The sequence below is a fragment of the Mobula hypostoma genome, chromosome 4 (assembly GCF_963921235.1).
Source record: "Mobula hypostoma chromosome 4, sMobHyp1.1, whole genome shotgun sequence".
Taxonomy (NCBI): domain Eukaryota; kingdom Metazoa; phylum Chordata; class Chondrichthyes; order Myliobatiformes; family Myliobatidae; genus Mobula; species Mobula hypostoma.
The window spans coordinates 164,351,666-164,377,335 of record NC_086100.1 but is presented as its reverse complement, the minus strand read 5'-3'; the positions used below and the strand labels follow the sequence as shown (position 1 = coordinate 164,377,335).

At 42.0% G+C, this 25,670-nt stretch overlaps 1 protein-coding gene across 10 annotated transcripts in view; it reads right to left on the bottom strand.

The window, feature by feature from the left end:
• bmpr1ba (bone morphogenetic protein receptor, type IBa) overlaps window positions 1–25,670 on the bottom strand; it is a 602,440-nt gene that overhangs the window by 88,987 nt on the left and 487,783 nt on the right. For all 10 annotated transcript variants that reach the window (XM_063046872.1, XM_063046868.1, XM_063046873.1 and 7 more), the window contains one exon: window positions 275–434. In XM_063046872.1, coding sequence (XP_062902942.1) covers window positions 275–434 — 160 coding nt within the window. The remainder of the gene's footprint in view (window positions 1–274; window positions 435–25,670) is intronic.

The following is a 25,670-nucleotide window of genomic DNA, read 5'->3' as shown; positions in this document are numbered from 1 at the left end:
CAGGGGTGGCAGCAGAGGCAAATATAATAGAGGTACTTAAAATGTTTACAAATGTGTAAAGAATGGAGGGAGTGTGCAGGAAGAAAGGATTACTTCAATTAGATATTTAATTGCTAGTTTAACTAGTTCAGGAGAACATCATAGGCTCAAGGGCCTTTTCAAGTTCTATACTTTTCTCTGTTTACTGTAACAGCCACTATTCACAGTTCTGGTCACCACACTACAGCGACGATGTGGGAACAATATAATGTTTCCGATTTTTATTTCAACTTACTTGCAGGTGTTGTTCACAGACTCTTCTGGACAATGGTGGTGACAATGGCACCACAGATCCCTCTGAGGAGGTGTCGATACTGTGCTGTCGCCGTATTCCCCCTTGTTTTCCACACTCAGCTTCCCTGTACTTCGTAGAAGCATGTTGTCAAGACAGTTACCTGAGAAAAGAGATGAGTCATTAGGCTGGTGAAAGAATGTGAGGAAACGTAACTACCACCTCAGAAGCAAAGAAAGGACTCAAGGATGTATTACAACTGGCAATATATTAACTTTAAAGCCAAGCATCAACTTATGTTTTACTGTAGGACCAGGAATCCAGATGGATGCCTCAGTGAACCACAGCTGGTGTGCTGAATTATCAATAGTGCTGTCGTTAAGGTGAGATACAAAACTGAGCATGTTATCATCATTCCTAGATATTAGTGAAGCGGAACAACGCAATTCCCAAATTCCTGCCGTAATGTGCTCCATCACAGCAGTGATTTCCTTGCTTTGTTGATCATCACCAAGCCGAAAGTTCAATTTTGCAAACAGTATCATGACTGAAGAAATTCACTCAGTGCAAATCAAGTCTGTTGTTCCCTCCTGAGTTTTATCGACTCTGCCACAGTCCAAGCTTAACGCTATAAATCGGTGGAACTTTGAGGGCACCAAGGCAAGATCTTCACATTCAGCACTGAACATATGGTGAGATCAGGTGGCTGCTTTCCACTCTGTTGTACCAGATTATTCAAAGCCCTAGCAGGCAAGCAGTCAGTTTGAACTCAGCCCAACAGTTAAATGTTTTGTTAATTGATATTAAGCATCAACATCTATAACTTAAAAACAAGTTGCTATGGAACCAAAGGGAAGGTCATACTGTACAGTATGACGGGAACACCTGTTTTCAGTGCCATTAAGCAAATGTTCCAGGAACTGAATCTATTCATGTCTCCTGGCTCCTCCACTCACACAGGCACCCAGAGTAACACCGGTCTTTGCCTTCCAGCTTTTTCTCATAGCTCAAAGTGTCAACTTCTTTCAAACAGCAGGTTCAAATCTCAGCTGGGCAATTTCAATTTCGTGAGTTAAAATAACTTAGCAAGCTGGCATCAGTAATGGTAATTTGCCATGAAAATCCATCTGGTTCACATATCCTTTGGGGAGGAAAATCTGCCCTTCTTACATTGTATATCCAGATCTACCCCAAACTGTTAAATGTCACAGAGTCATGAAGAAGCCCGGAAGAAGACAGTGCCAGAGAACCTTGCTACCAAAGGCGATGTCCTCAGGATAGTTCATGAAGCAATTCCATTCACTTCTTTTAATCTTCTTCTTATTTCAGATATGCTTCTACTCCTGTTAGAGCCTGTAATCTACATCTGGCAGTCTGATTTTGGGCTGATTGGGCAATCTGACGCTTTGCTATCGCTGAGAGGATTCCACAAGGCTGTGACCAAAGTGTCAGGCATGGAGGCTAGAAAGTCTGGAGATGGGGTGTGGGGCCCTGATCAACTCCATCTCTCGCAGACCCTATCCATTAAAGCATCAAGGAAGATTGGAAACATCGAGGCGAGAGCGGTAGGTGAGCGAGTGTTCATCACCGTCTACCAGCCTTACGCTCGAAGGTACCTGCGTGTGGCTGTTTCTCACTGCTCCCGAGGGAAGGTCCTTGTGTTCGAGTCATGATGTCTCTCCCTTGATAATGCTGGCGGATGGAGCCAGGGCAAGGTTTAAACAATGCGATTGGACTCTAATCCAGTTTTCATGATGTACTCTAATTCTAATTCTAGAACTGGTTCCTCTTTTTTTTTTGGTTACTATTATTGGGCAATTTTCGAATCAGGTGGCCTATGGATAACGAACAATGAGCTGAAAGGTACTGAAAAGTGACTTCTAATTTTGTGTTTCTATTCTGTGTTTTTGGTCACTTTTTTTGTTGCTGTTTTTTGTGTTATTTTGTGTCTGCAGGGGGAGGGAGGTTTGATGTTTGATGATTTTCTTTGAACAAGTTGCTTCCATGGTTCTCCTTTCATTCGCGACTGTCTGCAGGGAAGATGAACTTCAGGCTTGTATACTGCATACATACTTTATTGATAATAAGTGCACTTTGAACTTTGAGATATACAGCATAAAAACAGGTCCTTTGAGCTAACTTGTTCAGGCTGACCAAGATGACCCCAAAGCTAGTTCCATTTGCTTGTGTTTGACCTATGTCCTTCTAATCCTTTCCCATCAATGTCCCTGTCCAAATGCCTTTTAAACACCATAATATATCAGTCTCTATCAATTCCTCTGACCACTCATTCTATATACCCACCACACTTTCTGCAAAAACTTGCCCACAGGTTCCTTTAAATCTGCCCCCTTCTCACCTTAAATCTATATGCCTAGTTTTAGACTCCCCCTGTCTGGAAATAGACAGTGACTATCTATCTTATCTATATCCCTCATGATTTTCTAAATCTCTGTAGGTTCACCCGTCAGCTTCCTTTGGTACGGAAAACAGTCCAGCTTATCCAGCCTCTCCTTATAAATCAAGCCCTCTGTTCCCAACAACATCTTGATGAACATGTTCTGGACTCTTTCTCTTGGTACCTCATCCTTCCTATTGCATGGTGAACAGAACTCTATTGTCCCCAAGAAACACAAAAAAAAACTGAGGAAAACATGGTGAAAGAGGTATCACATCACGAACCTTGAAGAAGTTCTATTCATTTCCCCAACAGGATATCTGTCTTTTTTTTTTGTTTTGTTCACTCTTCGTGGTTTCAGTCTCCCTTTTTATTGGTGTAGAATAAGATGTATGAAAGTGGTACCATAAAAACTTATGAACCCCTTTAAAGGCTCATCCTTTGGAAGCAGAGAGGACGTTTGCCCCGGTTGAGAAGTCTTGAACCGGGCGTCACAGTCTCAGAATAAGCGATAGGCTAATTAAAATCAAGGTAAGAATTCTCTTCCCTCTGAGGGTGGTGAATCTTTCAGAATCTCTGTTTTAGAGGACTGTGAAGGCTCAGTCATTCTCATTCAAATAGAGACTGGTGGAGGACATTGTCAAATGGTGCAAGCTGAATCATCTGCAGCTCGGCATCAGTCAAAGGAGGTGGTGATGGACTGTAGGAAGACTAAGCCTGCACTGCTCCCTCTTACTATTGACGGTAAGAACGTGGATGTGGTGAGAACCAATAGGTACCTGGGGCGCACTTGGATGACAGACTTACGTGGAGTATCAAGACAGAGGCTGTGTACGAGAAGAGCCAGAGTCACCTCTATTTCCTAAGGAGGCTGAGGCCTTCTGGAGTATGTAGTCCTCTCCTTCACATGTTCTACCAGCTTGTTGGGGTTAGTACAATCTTCTATGCGGTGGTGTGTGGGGCAATGGCATCAACACAGGTGATGCCAATAAGCTCAATAAACCGATTAGAAAGGCTGGCTCTGTTATTGGAGTCAAACTGGACACACTGGAGGCTGTGGTAGAACAAAGGACCCTACGAAATATCCTGGCACTTCTGAACAATGTTACTTACCCTGTGCATGCCACCTTGGCTGAGGAGCACTTTTGCTGATAAACTAAGACAAATGCACTGCTCTAAAGAGTGCTATATGAGTTCATTCTTAACCTCAACCATTAGGCTCTATAATAAGCCAGCCTATAGCTGGGAGAGTGATGACCCCCTCCTGTTAGACTGCTCGAGGTTGTTCATTTTTTATTCCTTCTTACTTCTCTTCTAATTTTGTATATTTGTAAATCTGTACACTTGTAATGCTGCAATTTCCTTTGGGATCAAGAAAGTATTTATGTATTTATTATCTATATATCTATATAAAGATAATCAAAGCATAGGGAATAAATCCCACCTGAAAAAATGGCTAAGGTCTTGTTGAAGGCAAAAGGTGGAATAACCTATTCCTAGTTCTTCGTATGAATGCTTGCAAAAATGCAATTTACTAACTCATGAATTCCAACCTAATATGGGTTCAAGTTGGTCTTTCTTACTGAGTCGCATCCATTACTCCAGTCCACTTTTCATCTAAAAGTTTCACTCTGACTATATCACCACCACATGCCATTTAAACCAAGCTGACTGTCGAGGTGCCCTGGTAGCTAAGCTCCAGAATTTCTCAGGTGTTCAACTTTTCATTCTCTTCCTTAACTGTCTCCATATGTGTTTAAACTTGGGCCACACACATGAAATGAAAGTAAAATTGAGGCCTGGAGATATCAAAATAAATTATTCACTTGGCCTTCTCAAATGACTAACAAAATAATCACAGAAGTTCTCAAGCACAGGTGTGGACTTGCACACACACCAACACACTGATATTTATGGATACAAAATGCAAGTGTGCATATTCACACTGAATGTATATATCAGAATCAGGTTATGTTGCATTGTGACAGCAGTACAGTACAAAAATACAAAATTATTATAAATTATAAAAATAAATAAAATGTGCAATGAAAAGGAATAATGAGATATGTTCATGGATTCATGGGCCTTTCAGAAACATGAGGGTAGAGGACAAGAAGCTGTTCCTGAATTGTTGAGTATGAATCTTCTGGTTCCTGCACCACCTCCCCAATTATAGTAACGAAAAGAGGCCCTATCCCAGTTTATGGGAAGGTTATTCATCAGTTGTTTGTTCCTTTCCGTAGATGCAGAGTTCAAGGGGCCTTTGTACCTACTTGAGAAGCCAGGCCAACAGTGACAACACCTCAACCACTCAACACACACATAACTGCACCAGAATGTCCTCCATATTAACTGCTCAAGTCTATTGTTTGCAGACAAGGAATATATCAGTGAAACATGACTCACATCTTACTCTGTGTTCCATCTCTGGCTGTATGCACATTATTTTCAAAGATTGTTTTTGTGTGAATATCACAGTCAGGTGGGAAATGTAAAGCAGTTTCAAAAGTTTGGCAGCTTCAACAGTGGGAGAGTTCTGTTTAGTGGTGGGACTTCAGGATTCAAGTGTTTAGAAAGTTTAAGCTTTTTTATGTGTGGGGACCAGAAGGAAATGTTTCTCTCATACTTTTAATGCTCAAGACCATTTAAGGAATCTCAGTATAGAGCATTCCTTATTTAGAAGTGCCTCAGTTTGTCACTTGCAAAGAGTTTCATTTTCAGAGCATTTCATTTGCCTTCGGGAAAATCTCACAAAGCAAACCTGTCCAGGCCCTTCAATTTGAAAGAAGATGTTTAATTTAAGTCTGTACAAAATGCTTAACACTTTCACACCAGATAGTTCAAGGATATGTCCTGTTCCCTTCAGTTCTTTTGATCTGCGAACTGCAAACAAATAAGAATTGTTTCTTATTAATTTTGCAGTACAATAGGGCACTCACATACAGTGCTGATGTGATGAGGTAGGAATCTAAACTTCATATCTCAGTTGTAATCTCAAGGTATTATGTGGTGACATAAAAGTATTTTGATAATAAATTTACTTTAAACTTTGACTAAGTGCAGGGCAGAGATATACCAGGAGGATAATTCCATCTCCTATATATAGAAAAACCCTCAAGCTTTCCAGACAGTTGAATTTGAGGACCTTCCGACTGAACAGAACTCTCACAACAATGAAGATGCTACCCTTGAGGACCTACTATATATTTTACTTTATACAATAGAGATGCAATAGTAGATGGTGGCAAGTACATGGAACAAGCTGCAAGAAGAAGTGATTAAGGCAGAGACAGTAACATCATTTAAAACACATAAAGTAGGAAAAGTTCAGTGGAATATGGGCCAAATGCATGCAAATAGGACCAGGTTGGTTGGGCACATTGGTCAACATGGACCATTTTGTCTGAATGACTCGATCCCATGCTGTACGACTGTGATTCTATAGAGAATGAGTCTTAATTTAGTATTGACAGTTTTGTCTAAGAATCAGAAAATCCTGAGCAATGACCTCTCCATGAATTTGAGCAGTTAAACATCTTGGTCATCCGATCAACCCTGGTTCCACCAAGTCAGCAACATTTCCTCCATTCTATCCCTACCTTCCATAACCTTTTTGCAACTTAAAAACAATATGTTTCACACTCTCTTCAAAATGAAACATTTTGTTTCTCTTTCCACAATTGTTGCTTGACCTGCTGGATGATTTTTAAAAATTAGATTTTCAGTACTGTAATTGCAATACTTTGATGCTCAATTACTAAGAAACTGATTTTCATTGCTTCAGGTTGTGGGATTAGTGATATACATAGGGGTAGTTCCATTTCTTACATTACCACAAAAATGGCATACTATGAAGTATTTCGCTGGCTGTGTTGAAGACATTGAGGTTCTGAAAGGCTCTAGGGTCTGCATTCATAAGGGAATGAGGTGTTAAAAGCAAAGTCATACTGTATTTTACCGAGCCACTTGTTTCAGATGTACTTTTGGAACAAGTTAGTGAGATGTTCTCTGATATCCCCAAATACTTTGAAAGTGTTCATCGAAGAAAAACTTATTTTTTATATAGAAACTTGTCTGACATTCGGGTGTTTAGAAAACCAATGAAGCACTTTTGAAATAGAAGCAGTATTAATTTAGCAGCAAACCTCCACAGACAACAAAGAGGTAATCGCCATATAAACCTTTTGGGAACGATATTGATTCAGGGACAATGATAGCTTGGAGAGCTTTCCTGGTCTTATTCAAATGATGTCTTTGGATTTTTACATCTAACTGGGAAAGCTGACAGCCCTTGTCCAGATGTCAGCTTCCTTGTATGATGGCATGTCCACCTGAATTGTTAGGGCCCTGGAGCAAGACTAGAACCTCTAACTTTCCAACCCAAATGAAATAATTATCATGCAACATCTTTTTCTGGTCTCTTTATGCCACTTTTAATCAGGAAAAAACAACCTTCCATTGACACAACCCAAACTGTGTACATTACAATAAAATCTCAGTACTGTAAGTACTCAACAGGTCAGGTAGCAGTGGTGGAGAGATAAAGAGAATCAATGCTTCAAGTCAATAACGTTTCATTTGTGTTTTCTGTGGATGTTACCGGTATTCTCTGTTTGTGTTTGCAGTTTTGTTACGGACATTGCTGTACAGTAGTTAAGGCTGCTATCTCACAGCTCCAGGGATCAAAATTCTATCCTGATATCTGGTGCCATCAACACTGTGTTTTCACAATCGCTCCTTGACTGCATGGGTTTCCCGTGATGATCCTCTTTCCTCCAACATCAAAGACACATGTGCTGTGGAGAGTGGTTGCTGTAAATTACCCCCTATTGCAGCTTAATGCTAAAAACAATCAAAGAGAAATTGATGGACACGTGTAAGAGAGAATAAGTTCAAAATCAGAATAAGATTTTTTTTAACTGACTTACATGATGTGAAATTTGTTGTTCAGTGGCAGCAATACAGTGCAAAGATGTAAAATTATTCTAAATTATATCAGTAGTTGTAAGTGTGCATAGAGGAAGGGAAGGATGAAAGCAATTGATGGGAATGCACCTATGGGAGCTAGCATGAACCTAGTGGGATAAATGGCCTGCTATATGATTATTGTTTGAAGAGAGTACAATTGATAAGAAAAAGTTTTGGTTAACTGGGAAGGAAATGCCAACTGTAACTTTTCTTTGCTTCTTCTGCCTTCAGTGTTTACACAGAGCAGAATGTTCCTCTTGGTTGGACTTGATATAACACAGATTTTTTTTTAAAAAGAAATAAGCACTTCATATTTTTAAACAATCCCAAAATGTAAGGACCTCTCAGTGAACTTGACAGCCAGTTAGAGCTAGCTGATGCCAGTCAGCTGCTCTGAAAGGCATAATGAATGAATTGCTGTCCCATTTTACAGCAGAGGTGAGAGTATACACTGAGGTTTTCAAACACTGAAATGCTTTCGGCAACTGAAGACCAAATTCAACAAATCATGCCCTTCTGCCTGTGGTCAGAATTGCTTACCCTTGTTTAATGAAAGCAATTAATTTGAAGCTCTGCAGTGGATTTCTCTGCATACCGTCCTAATGCATTGTTTACTGAGTAGATGTCAGAGACAATCTGTCCATGAAACCTTTGGTGACCTAATCTCATGTTCTGACCAAGATTCAAACAGGCAGTTTGATGCCCAGTTTCAGTCTTCATTGATTACCCCTAAGACTTGGAAGTTCACTGGTTCTTAAGCTTGACATGAAGAGGAAGAAGTATTCTAAAGGAAAGATGGCACAACCATGGCTAACAAGCAAAGTCAAAGCCAACGTAAGAGCCAAAGAGACGACATATAATAGAACAAAGATTACTGGGAAGTAAGAGTATCGGGAAGCATTTATAAACCAATAGATATCATTAAGAAGGTAAAGATGAACAGTAAACTAAGCTAGCCAATAATATTAAAGAGGATACCAAAAGTTTCTTCAGATACATGAAATGTAAAAGAGAGTCAAGGGTGGATATTAGATCACTGGGAAATGATGCTGGAGAGGTAGTAATGGGAATAATGAAACAAAGGATGAGCTGAATAAGTATTTTGCATCATTCTTCACTGTGGAAGACATTAGCAGTTTGGTGGAAGTTCCAGGTGTCAGTGGTCATGAAGTGTGGGAAGATACCATAACTAGAGAGAAGGTTCTTAGGAAAATGAAAGGCCTGAAGGTAGATAAGTCAACCAGTCCAGATGGTGTGCACCACTGAGTTCTGAAAAAGATGGATGAAGAAATTGTGGAGACATTAATAAAGATCTTTCAAGAATCATTAGATTCTGGAATGGTTCCAGAAGCCTGGAAAATTAGAAATGTCACTCCACTCTTCAAAAAGGGAGAGGCAGAAGAAAGGAATCTATCGGTCAGTTAGTCGGACCTCAGTGATTGGGAAGGTATTGGAGTTGATTATTAAGGATGAGGTCTCAGGGTACTTGGAGGCACATGATAAAATAGGCTGGAGTAAGCATGGTTTCCTCAAGGGAAAATCTTGCCTGACAAACTTGAAGGAATTCTTTGAATAAGTAACAAGCAGGATTGACAACGGAGAATCAGTTGATGTTGTGTACTTCAATTTTCAGAAGGCCTTTGACAAGATGCCACACATGAGGCTGCTTAAGAAGCTACGAGCCCATGGTATTACAGGAAAGATTCTAGCATGGATAAAGCAGTGGCTGATTGGCAGGAGACAAAGAGTGGGAATAAAGGGAGCCTTTTCTGACAGGCTGCTGGTGACTAGTGGTATTCCACAGGGGCCTGTGTTGGGACCAATTCTTTTTACATTATATGTCAATGATTTGGATGATGGAACTGATGGCTTTGCTGCAAAGTTTGCAGATGATATGAAGATAGCTGAAGGGACAGGTAGTTGTGAGGAAGTAAAGAGACTACAGAAGGTCTTCGACAAATTAGGAGAATGGGCAAAGAAATGGCAGATGGAATATAGTATCGGGAAGTATCTGAAGAAATGAAAGGGTTGACTCTTTTCTAAATGGAGAGAAAATACAAAAAACTGAGACATGAAATGACTTGGGAGTCCTTGCGCAGGATTCCCTAAAACTTAATTTGCAGGTTGAACCTGTGGTGAGGAAGGCAAAGGTAATGTTAGCATTTATTTGAAGAGGACGAGAATATAAAAGCAAGAATGCAACATTGAAACTTTATAAGGCCTCACTTGGAGTATTGTTAGCAGGTTTGAACCCCTTATCTTAGAAAGATTGTGCTGAAACTGAAGAGGGTTCAAAGGTGGTTCATGAAAATGATTCCAGGATTGAATGTCTTATCATATGAAGAGTCTCTCATGGCTCTGGGCCTGTATTCACCGGAATTCAGAAGAATGAGGGGTGACATCATTGAAACCTATCAAATGGCAAAAGGCCTTGATAGAGTGGATGTGGAGAGGATGTTTCCTATGGTGGGAGAGTCGAAGACCAGAAGACACAGCCTCAGAATACAGGGGTGTCCTTTTAGAATGGAGATGAGGAGGAATTTCTTTAGCCAGAGGGTGGTGAATCTGTGGAATGTTTTACCACAGGCAACTGTGGAGGCTAAGTCTTTATGTATATTTCAGACATCTCACCTCTCCCGGAAGTTTCAGGAGTCTCCCGCATATTAATAGTGGCTCCCTGATGCCCGCAAATTATATACAATATCACGGAAATCAATTTTTTGAGAGCGAGCGAGCAAGAGAAAGCAAGCGAGAGCACGAGAGCAAGCAAGCGAGAATGAGCGAGAGAGAAAGCAAGCGAGAGCGAGTGAGAGAGAAAGCAAGCGAGAGAGCGAGAGAAAGCGAGAGAGAGAGAAAGCAAGCGAGAGAGAGAGCGAGAGAGTGCGCCATGGCAGAGTGTTCCAAAAGAAAAGAAAATATAAAATGTACGTCACCCCAGACTACACTAAAGTGTACCCCTGCCTAATAGGGTTCAAAAATAGTGACAGTGTTGTTCGCTGCACTGTTTGCAACAGTGACTTTTCTATTGCCCATGGTGGGTTAAGACTGTAAAAGACATGTTGAGGTGAGTTTAACAGGTGTCATTCGTTCATTAGCATAGCTAACGTTATTTAAACTAGCTGGCTAGCTGCTAAGGAGCTACTCTATTGCAAACATCCCACCTCTCCCAGAAGTCTCCCGCAAATTGATGGTGCTACCTCCCTGAAACGAGTTTTTGCAGGGTGAGATGTCAGGCAGAGGTTGGTTGCTTCTTGATTCGTCAGGGCATGAAGGGATACAGAGAGAAGGCAGGAGACTGGGGCTGAGGGGAAAAATTGCATCAGCCATAGTGAGTTGGTGGAGCAGACTTGATGGGCCAAATTGCCTAATTCTGCTCCTATATCTTATGGAGCTTATGGTCTTATAATCTGACCAATGTTCGGTCCAGTGTCCACTGAGAATGTCCTAATAAGAGGAGCTGTAGTATCCCACTGAATGCCTGCAGGTTTGTTTCCTCTCCTTTGCTAAGATGCTGGTGGTGATGTATGGTTTGGTGAAGAAATGATGTTATCTTGCAGTAGAGGACAGGGAATAAGTGTGTATGTACAGTGCGAGTAATATATACTGTACGTCTGTAGATGCATGGTGAAGAGCATTCTGACTGGTTGCATCACTGCCTGGTATAGGGGCTGTAATGTATAGGATTGGAAGAGGCTACAAAAGGTTGTAGCCTTATGGTGAAGGGTCTTGGCCTGAAATGTCGACTGTTTATTCTTTTCCATTGATGTTGCCTGACCTGCTGTGTTCCTCCAGAATTTTGTATGTAGAACTCTGGATTTCCAGCATCTGTAGATTCTCGTGTTTATTATTTCAAAGGAGGCAGCTGAAACACTTCTTAATGACCAGGTCAGTATTACAAAGAAACTGATTTGCTTTGAGATTTTTTTTTATTGGAGCTTCCAGTAGAGAAAATAAAGATCTAAAGCTGTGATGTTTTAATAGTTAATAGTGAGTTTGAAAAGATAGATGGATAGAAACCTTTTTCATCCCAAAGGAAATTACAGTGTCACAGTAGCATTACAAGTGCACAGATATACAAATATTAGAGGAGAAGTAAGACAGAATAAGAAAAAAGTTACCTCAAACAGCCTAAAAGAAGGGATCATTACTTCCCAGCTAGGGGATAACTCATTATAGAGCCTTATGACTGAGGGTAAAAATGACCTCGTATAGCACTCTTTGGAGCAGAGCAGTTTCTTAATCTATTATTAAAAGTGCTCCTCTGTTCAGCCAGGGTGGCAAGTAGAGAGTGAGAAACATTGTCCAGAATTGCCAGGATTTTCCGTAGGGTCCTTTGTTCTACCGGAGCCTCTGGTGTTTCCAGTTTGACTCCTCTAACAGAGCCAACCTTTCTAATCAGTTTATTAAGCCTGTTGGCATCACTTGTAATGATGCCATTTCCCCAGCACACCACCATGTAGAAGATTGTACTGGCGATAACAGACGGGTAGAACATGTGAAGGAGAGGCCTACACACTGCAAAGGACCTCGGTCTCCTCAGGGAGTAGAGGCGACTCTGGCCCTTCTTGTGCAAAGCCTCTGTGTTGGTGTTCCACTCAAGCCTGTCATCCAGGTGTGCCCCAGGTACTTATTGGTCTTCACCACATCCACGTCCTTATAAACCATAAGATATAGGAGCAGAAGTAGGCCATTCGGCCCATCGAGTCTGCTCCACCATTCAATCATGGGCTGATCCAATTCTTCCAGTCATCCCCACTCTCCTGCCTTCTCCCCATACCCTTTGATGCCCTAATTAATCAAGAACCTATCTACCTCTGCCTTAAATGCACCCAATGACTTGGTCTCCACAGCCACTTATGGCAACAAATTCCACAGATTTACCATCCTCTGACTAAAGTAATTTCTCCGCATCACTGTTCTAAATGGATGTCCTTCAATCCTGAAGCCGTGCCCTCTTGTCCTAGGATCCCCTACCATGGGAAATAACTTTGCCATATCTAATCTGTTCAAGCCTTTCAACACTTGGAATGCTTCAATGAGATCACCCCTCATTCTCCCGAACTCCAGGGAATACAGCCCAAGAGCTGCCAGATGTTCCTCATATGGTAACCCTTTCACTCCTGGAATTATTCTCGTGAATCTTCTCTGAACCCCCTCCAAAGTCAGTATATCCTTTCTAAAATAAGGAGCCCAAAACTGCACACAATACTCCAAGTGTGGTCTCACGAGTGCCTTATAGAGCCTCAACATCACATTCCTGCTCTATATTTTATACTGCAGAAATGAATGCCAACATTGCATTCGCCTTCTTCACCATCAACTCAACCTGGAGATTAACCTTTAGGGTATCCTGCACAAGAACTTCCAAGTCCCTTTGCATCTCTGCATTTTGAATTGTCTCCCCATCTAGATAATAGTCTGCCCATTTATTTCTTCCTCCAAAGTGCATGACCATACACTTTCCAACATTGTATTTCATTTGCCACTTCTTTGTCCATTCCCCTAAACTATCCAAGTCTCTCTGTAGGCTCTCTGTTTCCTCAACACTACCCATTCCTCCACCGATCTTTGTATCATCGGCAAATTTTAGATTATGAAGACACGTAGTCCTCTTTTATTGCCATTTAGTAATAATCATCAATGGTGAGAGAGTGCAGTGCAGGCTTAGTCTTCCTAAAGCCCATAACCATCTCCTTTGTCTTACAATCTGATCAATGTTCGGTCCAGTGTCCCCTGAGAATGTAGGGGACATTTGAGCTGCAGATGATTCAGCTTGCACCATTTGACAAAGTCCTCCATCAAGGCCCTCTATTCTTCCTCCTGTCCTCCCTTTATACACCCAACTATTGCTGAGTCATTAGAGAAATTTTGCAGATGATATGACTCAGTGTTGTATCTAAAGTCTGAGGTACGCAGGGTAAACAGGAAGGAAGCCCAGTGCCCTGAGGGGCCCAGTGCTGCTTATAGCCACGTCTGACACACAGCTCTGAAGCCACACAAATTGGTCTGCTGTCAGGTAGTCCATCATCCAGGATACAATGGAAGTGCCAACCTGCACTGAATGGAGCTTCGCCCCCAGAAATGAGGGCTGTATGGTATTGAAGGCTCTTGAGAAATCAAAAACAAAACATGGCCCTCGCAGTGCTGTGTAAGCTTTGAAGTTGTGATGTTTTTAATAGTTGGTAGTTTTGAAAAATGTAGAAATGCAATTTGTCTAAGTATTTCCTTGAAATCTCTTTCTCCTTTCGTTCAACCTCTCTATAAATCCTACAACAACTTAAGCAAAAGCATTGAAAAATCAAGCAAGTCAGCTAGAGGTTGTTACACTATTATAGGAATTTCACACCAGCATTACAGAGAAGTTTACCTGTACTTGGCAGTGCTAGGCACACATGGAAACTTTGTGGTTGGTTGTACTAACTCTCGATCAGGTTCCAATTCATACCCAAACTTTATCTCACCTGACCACGGCCAATTTTGTTTGCACCGAAGACCTTAAGCACAACCCACCCCCATCACTGCAAAAATGAACATCTCAAGCAGGCTGTGGATCTTTTGGTAATTCACGCACTGCCTGGGATCTGGAGCTGGGTGGCAGACCCCAGAGACTTTCACAATCTCAACACAATTTTCAGCCAATGAAATCATTCATGGTATGTTTTCACCATCGAGGATTTATAGAGGGGTTAGATTGAGAGAGACAGAAAAGTTTAAAGAAATTATGTTTGTACATTCTTACATTTTTCCTACATCTGAGTCACAGCCTGGAAAGGGTCCCGACTCTGTGGAAAACATCGTGTGTGGTCCCAGTACCCAAGAAGTGCCATCTGAAAGTCTTGAATGACTACCGTCCAGTAACCCTGACCTCCGACATCAAGAAGACCCTAGAGAGACTGGTCCTGGCTCACCTCTGACCCTTCGTCAGATCAACCCTTGACCTCCTGCAGTTTGCTGACCAGGAGCACATTGGAGTTGATGATGCTGTCATCTACCTGCTGAACAGAGCCTACTCCCATTTGGAAAAGCAGGGCAGCCCTGTGAGGATCATGTTTTTTTTTTGATTTCTCAAGTGCCTCCAATACCATACAGCCGTCACTGCTGGGGGAGAAACTCCGTTCAATGCAGGTTGGTACTTCCACTGTATCCTGGATAATGGACTACCTGACTGGCAGACCACAGTTTGTGCGGCTTCAGAGCTGTGTGTCAAACATGGCTACAAGCAGCTCTGTGGCCCCACAGAGGACTGTACTGGCTCCCTTACTGTTTACCCTGTATTCCTCGGACTTTAAATATGACACCACATCATGTCATCTGCAGAAATTCTCTGATGATTCAGCAATAGGTGTATAAAGGGAGGATGGGAGGATGAATACAGGGGCCTGGTGGAGGACTCTGTCAAATGGTGTAAGCTGCATAACCTGCAGCACAACATCAGTAAGACAAAGGAGATGGTGATGGACTTTAGGAAGACTGCTCCCTCTTACTATTGAGGGCGAGGACAGAGACGTAGTGAGGATCTACAAGTACCTGGGAGCACACTTGGATGGCAGACTTGAGTGGAACACCAACACAGAGGCTGTGTACAAGAAGGGCCAAAGTCACCCCTACTTCCTGAGGAGACTGAGATCCTTTGGAGTATGTCGACCTCTCCTACAAATATTCTACCAGTCTGTTATCGCCAGCACAATCTTCTATATGGTGGTGTGCTGGGGCAATGGCATCAACACAGATGCCAACAGGTTCAATAAACTGATTAGGAAGGCTGGCTCTGTTATAGGAGTCAAACCGGACACATCTGAGGCTATGTTAGAACAAACAACCCTACGGAAAATCCTGGCAATTCTGAACAATGTTTCTCACCCTCAGCATGCCACCTTGGCTGAACAGAGTAATTGTAGTAATAGTAGTTCTTAGTAATAGCCTAAGACAACTGCACTGCTCCAAAGAGCACTATATGAGGCCAGTTTCACCCTCAGCCTTTAGGCTCTATAATGAGTCAACCAATAGCCGGGGAAGTGATGACCTCCTATTAGAATGTTTAGCGTAACCTACTTTTTATTTGTTCTTACCTCTCTTCTAATATTTGCTGCTGTGACACTGTAATTTCCTTTAGGGTTAATAAATTATCTGTCTATCAACTCTATCTAATTTTTGGGCTGGAGAGATTGTTTGGCAGCAAATAACACTTCGTTCAGCCTTTTAAAGAGTGCAAATGTTGAAGTGGGCAAAAACTAACTTTCTCTGCCATCTCTTGTACAAAGAGAGTTCTGACTGATTGCATCATGGCTTGGTATGGAAAATCCATTGTGAAGGTATGGAAGAGGCTACAGAGAGTGGGGACTCAGCTACTTCCATCATGGATGCAGCTCACCCCACCACTGAGGACATCTATAAAGAGGCAATCTCTCAGGAAAACAGCATCCATCATGAAGGACCTCTTTCATCGGGGTTATTCCCTCTTCCCATTGCTGCCCTCAGGCAGGAGGTACAGGACGTTGAAGACCCACAGCTCACATTTCAACAACAGGTTCTTTACCACTGCCTTCAGGTTCCTGACGATACATGAAAATCCCTAATTCTACCTCGGAATATATTTCCCTCATCTTGCACTAAAGTTGCAAGCAGGATCTCTCAGTGGCCACACATTTTAATTCCACATCCCATTCCCATTCTGATATGTCTATCCACGGCCTCCTCTACTGTAAAGCTGAAGCCACACTCAGGTTGGAGGAATAACACCTTATATTCCATCTGGGTAGCCCCCAACCTGATGGCATGAACATTGACTTCTCTAACTTCCACTAATACCCCACCTCCCCCTCGTACCCCATCTGTTATTTATTAATATACACGCATTCTTTCTCTCTCTCTCCTTTTTCAGCCTCTGTCCCTCTGACTATACCCCTTGCCCATCCTCTGGGTTTTCCCCCCCTCCCCGTTTTCCTTCTCCTTGGGCCTCCTGTCCCATGATCCTCTCGTATTCCCTTTGCCTATCACCTGTCCAGTTCTTGGTTCCATCCCCCCCCTTCTGTCTTCTCCTACCATTTTGGATCTCCCCCCGCCCCCTCCCACTTTCAAATCTCTGACTAGCTCTTCCTTCAGTTAGTCCTGATGAAGGGTCTTGGCCCAAAACGTCGACTGTACCTCTTCCTAGAGATGCTGCCTGGCCTGCTGCGTTCACCAGCAACTTTGATGAATACTTATTTTTGTTTATTTTGTCATTTAAATTATGATTAACATGTTAATTTAAGATAATTTATTATTTGTCAAATTTATATAGTGTTACTGCTACAAAAAAAAAGCTATTTGCATGGCATTTATTTCCTGGCTATACCTCCTCCCACTCTGTCACATGTGAAAATGCTATTCCCTTTTCTCAGTTCCTCCATCTCCAACGCATCTATTCTTGTGATGAGGCTTTTCATTACGGAACATCTAGAAACCAAAGAACAGTGTTTCCTTTCTTCTAACATTGATACTGCCCTCACCTACATCTCTTTCATTTCCCAGACATCTTCCCTCACCCCATTTTCCCACAGGGTTAGGGGTACCCTTGTCCTTACTTACCACTTCACAACCCTCAACATCCAACACACCTTCAACAGGATCCTACCACTAAACACATTTCCAGCCCCCACACTCTCCATTTTCCATAGGGAATGCTCTCTATATGACTTCCTTATCCACACATCCCTCCCCATTGATCTCCTTTTGACATTTAGTCCTGCAAATGGGCCCCTTCTAACTTCCGGTAAATTTTCCCTCCTTTTTCCATTCCTCATTTCACCCCTTCTTTTCACTTGCCCATCACCACCCTTTGGTGCCCTCCTCTTTTCCCTCAATCTATTGTCCATTCTCCTCCACTTTCGGATTCCTTCTTCTTCAGCCCTTTATATCTTCTACCTATCATCTCCCAGCTTCTTAATTCATCCACCCTCCCCACTCACCCATTTGCCCCTCATGTTGTGCCACCTGTCACCTGCCAGCTTGTACTCCTTCCCCTCCTTATTCTGACTTCTTCCCCCTACCTTTCCAGTCCTGATGAAGAGTCTTGGCCTGAAACATCGACTATTTGATCCCCTCTCTAGATGCTCCCTGACCTGTTGAGATCCCCTAGCGTTTGTGTGCACTGCTGTGTATTTCCAAATCTGCAGAATCTTCTGTGTTTGTGATACCCTGGATATGTTTCCCATGACAGTAAACTTGAATTTGAACCTCCAGCCCACCAGTGTTGCTTGATTTTAAGATGGACACGACTGGCATGAGTCTAAGGGCAGGGTGGCATAATGGAATGCTTCTACTGCCCTTGTCTGAGGTCACTGTGGGCCTTAAGCACAGATAATGACACGCAATATTAATCTTACTGTTGCAAGGACAGAAGATCCTGGATTAACTTTAGCAGAGATTGGAACAATCTGTTAGTGGAACATATTGTCACGGACAAATCATAGTCAGTCCTTCACTGCCATTTGCTCTATTCTCAGATCTCTTTATTGGGTCTGAGTTGCCATCTGCACAGCTGTAAATTAACTGAAGGAACAATTGCCACTTCAGTTATTAATATTCCTGGTTTGTCTGACTCTCCACTGGGATTAAAGAGCTGCATCGTGTATTGCTACACTACAGACTGTTCTGGCTTACGTTTAAAAAAAACCACAGTCTGTGCAACTTTCCTCTGCTCTCTTGTGGGTTTGATTATTGAATTACACAACACAGGAGGCCACTCATTCTATGTGCTGGCTACTTAAGGAGATCCAGTAAAGTGGTGGCTGTTGAATTAGCAGCCAGGGTTTCAAATGGTTGATCTGAAACACAAGCTCGAATCCCAATGTGGCGGCTGAGGGGTTTCTACTTATTAACTAAATCTGGAATTTAAAAAGAAATGTTAATGGTGACTGGAACTTATGAACTGTCTTTCGAACCCGTCTGGTTCACTAATGTTCTTCAGAGAGGGGAATGTGACATCGTCTACCCTATCTATATGCAATACAGACTCATCCATTCTTTGACTCAAGTGACTCCTCAGTCTGGAGGCAATTATGGATGGGTAATAAATGCTTTTATCTTTAGTAATACTTTCAGAATATCCAGGATCAGAATCAGAATCAGGTTTACTATCACTGACATATGTCCTGAAATTTGGTGTTTTGCAGCAGCGGTATAGTATACATACAGTACCCTGAAGAAGTATTCAGCCCCCACCCCTTTGTTCACATAACTGAGTATTACAACCGGAGATTTATCAATTTCACTGAGTATTTTTACTTGTTAATTGAATGAGACCAAAGTGGAACTTTTTGGCCTCAACACTAAGCAGTACGTGGGGTGTAAATCTAATACTGTGCATCGCCCAGGTAACACCATCGCTACTGTGAAGTATGGGGGAGGTAGCATCATGCTATGGGGATGCTTTTCAGCAGGAGGGGCTGGAAATCTGGTCACGATTGATGGGGAGACGAATGCTGCTAAATACAGAGAGATTCTGGAGGAAAAACCTGCTAGCCCCTTCTAGAAAGCTTAAACTGGGGAGGAAATTTGTCTTTCAGCAGGACAATGACTCAAAGCACTCTGCCAGAGCAACCATGGAGTGGCTTCAAAAGTCAAATGAAGTCCTTGAGTGGCCCAGTCAGAGTCCTGACCTTAACCCAATCGAACATCTCTAGCAAATGCCCGAGACTGTTCTCTGCTACCACTCCCCAACCAACAGTGGAAAAGAGAGCAGAGACGATCAGCCCAAGATATAATTTTTTACTTTGCTTGATGTAGGGTCTCAAGACGAAATGTCGACTGTTCAACATAGATGCTGCTTGACCCGTTGAACTCCTCCAGTATTTTGTGAGTTGCTACACACTTTTAAAATTGACACATAGGCTTATGTTCATTCCCTCTCAGATCAAGAGGCTCTCTAAACCCAATCTATCATCAGGGTTGTTGGAAATAGAATACCCATGATCACTACAATGGGGAAATAATTTGCCACATCTGGGGTCCACACCTTTGATGAACTGTGTGCCTAAATCACTCAAGGTGCTGTCTTCATACATAAAGAACTGTACAATTATCAGAAACCAATCCTTTTGATAAAATCACGAACTAAAAAGAAAACTAACATGCATTAACAGTCGAGAAACATATGCAAGCAACTGGGCCTGGGCCCAGGAGGAAACTCTCACCTCAAATTATAGACAGCTCAGCATTTTAAATCAGCCCTGGTGTCACTGCAGTCAGTGGCAAACACAGGAACTGCATCTGCTGGCAATGTGTGGGGAGGAGGAGAACATTCCATCACCTCCTCTGGGACTTTCCTCAAGTCTTTGAAAGAGCAGGAAAGAATTTGAAGGTGAAGGTCATTTTAGGCGAGAGTGCTCTGCACACCACAGATTCTACTTGGATTATCGATTACATAGCCAGAGCTCGGTTTAGTCACGAACTATGGGCTGCAAATATATGCCTTACCCAGGGAATGACTTGCCCAGGGGACAAACACACCAATTAAGACCAGGAGGCCACTCAGCCCCTCAAGCTTGTTCTGCTATTCAATAAGGTCATGGCTGATTGCATTTTCAAATCTGCATTTACACCTACTCCCAACAACCTCTCAGTCCATGGCTTATCGAGATGAATCAAGCTCTGACGTGTTCCCTCACTGTAGTATTTTGACATTTATTGCAAAGGGATGTTTGGCAGAGGAACTGACCCTTTATTTCAACCAGTCTATGTCAGTGTTTATGCTCCACTGAAGTCTGTACCCTTCAACCATCAGTCTCCTATGCTCCAAAGAATGCTCACAACTTGCACAATCTTTCTCCATAATTCAGGGCCTCAAGTTCTCGTGATATGCTCATTAATCTTTTCTGCACTATTTCCAGCTTAACAGCATCTTTTCTGTAACAGAGAGACTAACACTGAATACAATATTCCATATGTAGCCTCACCGATGTCTTGTACAACTGTAACATAGCATCCAACTTTGACACTCAGTGCCCTGACTGACAAAAGCCAGTGAACAAAAGATTCCTTCAATGCCCTCTAAATCAGCAACACCATTATCAAGGAACCATGTACTTTATACTTCCTCCTAGGAAGCCCATTCAGAAAATTATGATGCATGGGATCCATTAGGTATTTGGATTCACAATTGGATTGCCCATAGAAGACAAAGGGGAGTGCCCAATGGTTTTGGCTGGAATTATGTGTCCATTGGTGTCCTGCCGGGATCCATACTGTTACTTCTGATGTTCGTGGATGAAAACATAGATGGGTAGGTTAGTAGGTTTGCAGACAAAATGAAGTTTGGTGATATGAAACCTGACAAAGGCTACAGCAGGATACAGATCAATTAAAGAAAAATAGCAGATGGAGTTTAAACAGGCCAAATGTGAAGAGCAAACAACAGGAATTCTGCAGATGCTGGAAATTCAAGCAACACACATCAAAGTTGCTGGTGAACGCAGCAGGCCAGGCAGCATCTGTAGGAAGAGGTGCAGTCGATGTTTCAGGCCGAGACCCTTCCTGACGAAGGGTCTCGGCCTGAAACGTCGACTGCACCTCTTCCTACAGATGCTGCCTGGCCTGCTGCGTTCACCAGCAACTTTGATGTGTGTTGCTCAAATGTGAAGAGGTTCACTTTGGGAGATCACATATAAAGTTATTACACATTAAAGATAAAACCTTTAATGGTGTTGATGTGCAAAGGGACCTAGGAGTCCAAGTCCATAGCTCTCTGAAAGTGGCTAGACAACTTGATAGAGTGGTAAAGAAAGCACATGGCATACTTGCCCTTATTAGTCGAGCCATTGAGTTCAAAAGTTGGGAAGTAGTGTGGCAGTTTTATAAAACTTCGGTGAGTCTGCACCTACAGTATTGTGTTCAGTTCTGGTCACCTCACTATAGAAAGGACTTTGAGGTTTTAGAGAGGGTGCAGAAGAGGTTTACCAGGCTGTTGCCTGGGTTACAAGGCACATGCTATAAGGAAATGTTAGACAAACTTTGGTTGTTTCCTTTAGGGTAATATAGACTGATGCAAGATCTGATAGAGCTTTATAAAATAATGACAGGCATTGATATAGTAGATTACAAGTATCTTTTTCCCAAGGCTGAGATGCCTAATATTGGAAGGCATTTAAGCCAAGAGAGGGTAAACTCAAAGGAGACATGTAGAGCAAGTTTTTATAGAGAGAATGGTGGGTACCTGGAATGCACTGCCAGGGGTGGTGGTGGAGGCAAATATGCTAGATGTGTTTAAGAGGCTCTTTAATACGCACATGAATGTGCAGGAAATAAGGCCATAAGGTATAGGAGCAGAGTTAGGCCAATCAACCCACTGAGGCTGCTCCACCCTTCCATCATAGCTGATTTATTATCCCTCTGAATTCCATCTTCCTGCCTTCTCCCTAAAACCTTTGACACCCTTACTAATCAAGAATCTATCAAGCTGCAATTTAAATACACCCGATGACTTGGCCTCCACACTGAACATGTGAATGAATTCCATGGATTCACCACCCTCTGGCTAAAGAAATTCCTCCTCATCTCTGGTGTAAACGGATGTCCTTCTGTTCTGATGATGTGCCCTCTGGTCCTCAACTCCATAACTATCGGAAACATCCTGACCACATCCACTCTATCTAGGCCTTTCAATATTCAATAGGCTTCAGTTAGATCCTCCTTATTCTTCTGAACTCCAGTTAGTATAGGCCTAGGGCCACCGAATGCTCCTCAAAGTTAACCCTTTTACTTCCAGAAATATTCTCATATAACTCCTCTGAAACCTCTCCAAGGGCAACATGTCCTTTCTTAAATAAGGGGCCTAAAACTGCTTACAATACTCAAACTATGGCCTGACCAATGCCTTATAAATCCTCAGCATTACATCCTCACTTTTATATTCTTGTTCTCTTAAAAATGAAAGCTAACATTGCATTTGCCTTCCTTACCATCTCATCATCTCAACCTGCAAGTTAACCTTCAGGGAATCCTGCATGAAGATCATTGTGTAGGCAAAAGGCAATAATTTAGTTGGGCAATTGATTCTTCATTTAATAGCTCAACATAACATCGTGAGCCGAAAGCCTGTTCCCATGTTGAACTGTTAATATTCTAATGATCCCCACCATCTAAGCTATGCCATCTTTTCGTAGCTACCATCGGGCAGGAGCTACAGATGGCTGAGGGTTCATGGGCAGTACTTTCCTTCAATCATTCAGTTCTTCAATCAACTGGTAAAACCCTTATCATTACAGTTTGGCAACATTATGATCACTTTGCACTGAAATAAACTGAGAGGTTTTTTTTTGCTAATCGTGCTCTTACTTGTAAAAAAAAACTATGTTTAATTTACGGTTATGTTTTTCCTTGTGAATCCTGCTTATGTGATGCAATCTGGCTATGATGCTGCTGCAGGTAAGTTTTCTGTTACTCCTGTAAGTATGTATGCTTGTGCATTTGACAATAAACTCGATTTTGACTTTGATGTCAGACTAACTGGTTGGTCTACAATTTTCTGTTTTCTCAGACATTACAGTCATAAGCATGTTATAACAAGGAAACAAGTGATTGAATCCAAATATTCTATGAAAGCAAGTAGTTCTTCACACTCAGTCAGAATCATGTTCATTATAGTTGACTTACATGACATGAAATTTGCAGCAGCATTACAGTGCAAATACATAAAAATTACTATAAATGATAAAATATATAAATAATGTATAAAAAGAATAACAAGTGGTGTTCTTAAAGAGTCTGATGGCAGAGGGGGAAAAGCTGTTCCCAAATTAATCACTCAAGTTCCCAAATCAATTTGCTTTTCTTCAGTTACCCTTCCAATCAATTATTTTTATTGAAATGATAATTCACAAGACTGAGATTGGCAACAGGCACTTTGTCACAACACTTATCAACCATCCCATTTGATTCTTCCCTGAGGATGAGGATAAGGGTAAATAAATTGACCCCACATATTTCAGCCACTAATCCAGAGAATTGTACCACTAACTCTGTTCTAGCCCCACTAAAACAAGTAGCCTTACGCACATGCAAACTTTCCTACAAGGAAACTTTCCCTTTCCTGTCCAGGTGAAAACTGTGCCATCTGTACTAGTCCCACCTTCCCTGGAGTAGAGCCCTATAATCCAAAATTCTGAAGCCCTCTCTCCTGCGCCAACCCCTTACCCATGTGCTAAACTGTATTATCTTCTCATTTCTAATCTCACTAGCACATGGCATGAGTAGCAATCCAGAGATCACAACTCTGGAGGTTCTGTAACTTAGCACTTTACTCCCTGAATTCACTTTGCAAGACCTCTTCATCCTTCCTGCCTATATCACGGATGTGGACCATGCCCCCTCTAGCTGCTCAATCTCCCACTTAACTCATCTCTGGAGATCTATCCTTAGTCCAAATTACTTATGCAATTATAAAGAAGGCATGACAGCAGTTATATTTCAATAGGAGTTTGAAGAGACTTGGTATGCCACCAAAGATGCTTGAAAATTTTTACAGATGTACTGTAGAGAGCACTCCAACTGGTTGTATCAACATCTGATATGGAGGGGCCACTGTACAGAATCAAACAACAGCTGCTAGAAGTTGCAAACTCAGCCAGCTCCATCATGGCACCAGCATCGGGGACACCTTCAAAAGGCCATGCCAACAAAAGGTGGCATCCATTGTTAGGGACCCCCATCACCCAGGACATGCCCTCTCCTCATTGCTACCGTCAAAGAAGAGGTAGAGGAGTCTGGAGCTAGTCACTCAATGTTTCAGGAACAGCATCTTCCCCTCCACCTTCAGATTTCTAAATGGACAATGAATCCATGAGCACTACTTCAGTTCTCCGTACTCCCTACCACTACTTCCCCTTATTCCCTCTTCCCTTCTGAGTCACAGAGCCAAACGCAATGCCAGAGACCTGGTTGCTGTGGTTTGCTTCTGCTGAACATTGATTTCTTCATTTAGTTCCTTGTGATCTAATGATATGCAGCTTCAGACTTATTACCGTGCCACGTTAATATGAATGTGTTAGGACAGTGGTCAAACCATACTTGGTGTACTGTGAGCAGTTTTGGACCCCATATCTAGGAAAGGATGTACTGGCATTGGAGAGGGTTCAGAGGAGGTTTGATCCAGGGAATGAAAAGGTTAACGTACCAGGAGCATTTTATAGCTCTAGGCCTGTACTCTCTGGAGTTTAGAAGAATGAGGAGGTATCTCATTGAAACCTACCAAATATTAAATGAGTATATTGAAAATATAATTTTAATAAAATTATAAAATAAAAGAGAATATTGAAAGAATATTAAAATATTGATAGAGTGGACATTGAGAGGATGGTTTAAATAGTGGGAGAGTCGAGGACTCAAGGGCACAGCCTAGAATAGAAGGACATCCATTTAGAACAGAGATAAGGAGGAATTTCAGTGAATGAGGGATCATCAGCACAGTGCCCAATTTTCAATTTAAACATTCCCAAGTTCCAGGATCTCATTAAGAGGGAGAGATCTCCTTCTGAGTCTTGTGCTAAACCTGTACCATGGGTGGATATTGCCTCAGAATCAGTGTTACGCTGGGTTCTGATGTCTACTGATAAAAGCATATTTCACTCAGGGGAAAATACTAAATAAAGTCATCTTCCACGTGGAGTCATAAATGGCATCTATTGTTGCTGATAAATCATGATGCTTTAGCAATTCATGAACTGATTATGTGTAACAAAACAGAACGTATAGCCCAGAAACAGATATTGAGCTCAATATGTCCATGCATCATTCTACCCCTTCCACCCTCTTTATCTCACCCAACCAATTCACCATCGTTATCAGACTTATCTGCTATTCTAGTCATTAAGTACATCTCTACACTTACTCTCACTCATTGGACTTGGACAGTGTGGATACTGAGAGAGAGCTTCCCTTCCTTGGGGTATCTAGAAGTACAAGCCTATCATTATAGAATAAAGAAGACACTATTTAATATGTGAATCGACACTGATACAATTACAAGATGACAAGCCATCAGCTGTATCTCAATAGGAG